This window comes from Lucilia cuprina, chromosome 2 (genome assembly GCF_022045245.1).
Source record: "Lucilia cuprina isolate Lc7/37 chromosome 2, ASM2204524v1, whole genome shotgun sequence".
Classification (NCBI taxonomy): Eukaryota; Metazoa; Arthropoda; class Insecta; order Diptera; family Calliphoridae; genus Lucilia; species Lucilia cuprina.
The window spans coordinates 50,078,275-50,083,311 of record NC_060950.1 but is presented as its reverse complement, the minus strand read 5'-3'; the positions used below and the strand labels follow the sequence as shown (position 1 = coordinate 50,083,311).

The 5,037-nt window shown below is 25.7% G+C and overlaps 1 protein-coding gene across 2 annotated transcripts in view; it reads right to left on the bottom strand.

The window, feature by feature from the left end:
* Nucleotides 1-859: 859 nt before the first annotated feature.
* LOC111691014 (protein fuzzy homolog) overlaps nucleotides 860-5,037 on the bottom strand; it is a 44,147-nt gene continuing 39,969 nt past the window's right edge. For both annotated transcript variants that reach the window (XM_023453635.2, XM_046956322.1), the window contains exon 4: nucleotides 860-1,339. In XM_023453635.2, the coding sequence (XP_023309403.2) occupies nucleotides 1,282-1,339 (58 nt within the window). In that variant the 3' untranslated portion in view covers nucleotides 860-1,281. The remainder of the gene's footprint in view (nucleotides 1,340-5,037) is intronic.

Below are 5,037 nucleotides of genomic sequence, written 5' to 3'. Positions count from 1 at the left end.
TTTTTTTTAAAGATCTCGTCGAGCGCTTTCAGAAAATATAAAAATCTTTGTATTTGGGTAAAAATGGCACGAGTTTAAAAATTTGACATGTCGTAGGTACCCTACTTTGAGCCGCCACAGCTCCGTCCCTGGGGCATCTTCAAAACTAATACTCCTGTGCTACGGTCACGCCAAATTTTATATATATGTATATATGTATATATTTTATATATATATATATATTATATATATATATATATATTATATATATATATATATATATATATATATAATATATATATATATATTATATATTATATATATATATATATATATATATATATATATATATATATATATATATATATATATTATATATATATATATATATATATATATATATGTATATATATATATATGTATATATATATATATATATATATATATATATATATATATATATATATATATATATATATATTATATATATAGATTTACTCGATCGATTTGACAACTATTTCTTAAAGCATATTTAAGACATATTTTCGAGTTTTTAGATCATATTTTACTAATTAAGTAAAAAATTTATTTCTAATTTTTGTATATTTTTAAAAACATTTTTTTAAAACTTTATCTTAAAAAATTAAAAAAAATTTATAGCCAGTTTTACAATTTTGAAAAAAAAGTATGAAAATATAATCGGACATGGGCGATCATATGATACCCTAAACCAGTGAGTATATTAGAAATGTGGATTTTTTAATTAATGGAGCATTTAATATTCCGTAATTTTTTCTAATTTCTTTTAGAGTGCCAAATGTCATCTACTTACCATACCGACCATATGATATCCTACACCTGTGAGTATAAATGTCGATTATTTTTTAATTATTGGAGCATTTAATTTTTTCATCATCTAAATATCCTTAAAATTGCGACCTGTAGCGTGCGCACAATCTTTACATGTGCGCACGCTACACAGACGGACATAGCTAAATCGAAAGTGATTCTGAGCCAATTGGTATTTTTTATGTATCTCTACAAAAACTAGCACAACTTAGTTTTGTACAAGTGTGAATGTTACTAGTAATTTTGGTAATGATGTTTAGGGTATCATATGGTGAGCCAGACCCGGCTAAAAATTCGTATTTGTTAATTTTAAGAGCATATGTTGTGTTTTTTAAATTCATATTTAATGCGCCTAATGGTATATTTTTCCTGGTATCCCTGGTTATTATAAATAAGTTGAATTTGGCATATTCATACGACAATATGGAGAGACATCCGAAAAAACATCACTGATTACCAACAAAGGCTTTTGTCCTGAATTATTTGGTTAAATACTTGTTCTCCAATATACCTAAAAATACACAATAAAGAATAAATGAAATATATTTCCATTAAATCAGGCTAAAAAATTTTATAAAGAAAATTTAATAATGGAGTACATAACATATTATATGAATTGGTACAGTGGGACCTCGATTTTCCCGGTTAATTGAGTGGCAAGTTTTTAATAGATATTTTTATTAATTAAGAAATGAATATGTACACATTTATGTAAAAATGAAAGAAAAAAAAAAAAATATATATATATATATATATATATATATATATATATATATATATATATATATATATATATATATATATATATATATATATATATATATATATATATATATATATATATATATATATATATATATATATATATATATATATATATATAAAATTTTGTTTTTTATTTCACAGATAAAATTGTAGAAATAAACAAAAAATCATTTCTTAAATAAATATAATACGTTTTTTAAATGAACGTATTATAAATTTGTTATTATCAGGGAAACCAAAATGTTCAAATGCATGTATTCTGTGCTATTTTAATAAAACCATCAAATAAAGATAAGCTGGGGACAATGGTTGAAACTGCATGGATGAATATTCCTGTCACGACTTGTCAAGGAAAATGGTATAGTGGATTCCATGCCAAAGCGATGTTTCGCAGTAATAAGAAATAAAAGCAGTTCTACAAAGTATTGAGGTAGTATAAGCAGTTGTGTAAGCCATTTTTTTATTTTTTAGGACAATTAATTTAAATAATTAATTTATGCCGCGGATCCAACTGGTGGGAAAAAGGGAAAAACCAGTTTTTTATTATAAATAACAAAATCCATTTTATTTTGAATAAATTAACGTTTATGTTTCAATTTGATGGCCCAATTTGGATTTTTTGATTTTCTTTTCCATATGTAAATATTGGGCCATATACTTATTTTAAAAATATTCTAGAGGAAAAAAATGTTTAATTTAAATAGAAAAGAATTCTCTTATTAATTTGTTATTCGAGTGTTCAAAATAAATCGTGACATACCCAACATCATAGAATATATCTTCATTAATGTCATCAGCCTTACTCAAGGTTATTTTTTCATATAAACGAACCAAAAATACTCAAATATTATTTATTTATGCAAGTCGTCAGTTTCCAATTTCATCACTTCAAAAGTACAACAAATTTTGTACGGGCTTTTAATACAAAATAAATATATTGGGTAATTGCAAAACAATTGTTCCTTACAATTAATGCTTATACAAGCATTAAAAATTAAAAATTTATAAGTTTTTGGTAATTAATATTATTTTTTTTAATTTTTAGATCTTTATTCACCCCAATAGCCAATATTGTTCCCTTTTAATATTCATTTTCCTCGAAGGGAAAATTGCTTTCGTGAACTTGTTGTGAACAATTCATTCACAATAGTTGATTTTGTAAGGATCTGCTTTTTAATGTTTTCAAAATTCCATCAACAAATTTCACAACAGGGGAATTTTTTTCACGACAAAAAAGTTAGTGAACGAAAAAAGTGACAAGGGAACACTTAAAGCTTTTTTGGGTGTAGGAATAAAGGAAATCTTACATTTCCTTACCTTTTTTTGAGATATCCTTGACTGAAGGATATTTTTTGATATCATTTTTCTTATGTTAAAACTATTATATTTTTAATAAAAAATGGTCAAACTAAATGACATACGACTAAAATCGGATAAATAGTTTAGAAAATATATGATGTCATATTTAATGCTTTTTGAAAAAAAAAAAATCATTAACAAAGTGAACTTTGAACCTCAATAAAATCTAAACCGTTATGAATCTGGAAATTTTGGAGAATTTAAACTTCGTATTTATACAAAGAATGACTGTACCAAGTTTCCAATTTAATTTTTTTTTTATTTTGTTGAGAACACTATAAACTGACATAGACAACAGTTTTTTAAAATTTATTTCAAATGGCCTTTAACGACGTGGCTTTTTACAAACTTTTATTTCAGAAGCTTTGCTTGAGCAAATTTTATTTTTTATTTTATTTTTTTTATGGACCAATCCAGGAGAAACTAGATGAAAATGCAAATGTTTTGCATTTTAAATACATTTTATTTTCTTTAATGCCGAGTTACTTTATTTTTCAAGTTAATAATTTTAACAAAACTTTTAATATATTTAAAGTACTTTTAGAAAATTCGAAAATTTTAATATTTTTAATAACTAAAAAGTTTGTCATGAAAACAATGATGATCATTTTTATTTGAAATTAGGACAAAAACAATTGAAGTTAAGATTTTTCATTTTGAATTCAGAATATTTTATTTGAAAATTGTGTTATTCATCTGAATTTTAGATTATGTTTTGAAATTCGGATAATTATTATTTTCTTTTTATATGCTAGACAGTTCGTGTACATGTTTAGGAAAATCATTGTTTTATTTTATGGTGGTTTCAACAATTTTTTAAGTATTTGTGAAGTCAAGAACGGTCATCGCTAAACTTAACATATTTTGTTATATAGAAAGATGTCTTATTTCAGTAAGTTTGATTTTTTACAGGTAATTCTTAAATATAAATCCTTTTTATACTCTACACCACTTTAGTGGTGTTGTGCCTTAAAGTATACCAATGTGCCTTAAAGTGTACCAATCCTCTCAAAATCATTTTCTGGGTCGATTTAGCTATATCCGACCATCCATGTATTCAAAATTGTTAACATCGGTCCATTATTTCCGAATAGGGCTTTTAAGTTCATAATTATGTTATATATACGGGTATCTCGACAAAAATTTGAAAACCTAAGTTGATGATCCTCATAAATCTATATAAAACAGCCCCCATAAAAAACGCTTCAAAATTTGGCTTAAATGTCCACAAAAATAAATGGCTTAGGTATATCTGAGGCAAGAAACAATTCAATTTCTTACTTATTAGACTATAAGTTTTATATATTTTGTTAAACAAATCGTTTCATCATGCGTATTAAATTTTGATACCAATGGCGAATATTATCGATTTTTGTCAAGGAATATAATTTTTTTTAGCTTTTTATAAAATTTTTATCACATTTAATAAATAATATCAAAAATTTCACCGATTTCCCCGGACATTTTCGCCTATTTTCTTGATTACACTTTTTATTGCTTCTAATGTTCCATTTTCTGATCTGGTGGTTAAGATAAATAAATAGTTATATTAATGTTAGGATTAAGATGTGATGATTGTTGGAGTAATTGAGCTGACTAGGTTATCAATATTCCAAATATTCGCTTTCAAAACAGCTAAAAACTCTTGCCAGTTTTGACACAATTAATAAAAAATTTTTTGAGTCGATTTTCCGATTAAGTCATGACCGTCTTTCCAGCTAGCTGTCCATGTAAACCTTGTGCGCAAGATACAGGTCGCAAAGGGTACCATATGGTCGGCCATGCCCGACTATACTTTAATACTTTTTTATTAATAAATTTAAAAAATCTAACCCCTAGAACCTATAAAACAGATGCAAATCATACCAAATTATCTACAATACTTAACGATATTTATCATGGTTTGTTTTCCTTAGTCATTTTTTTCAAAAGAAATTTAAATTGAAATTGATTCAAAACCATATGAAATATGAGAACATCGATCTGGCAACGACTTGATCGACCTCGACTAAGCCGCATCGGCCACTTATTCAGCGGCGGTGTAAGTACGGCCCAAGCCGTACTTTCGCGGCTAAGGAGGACGAA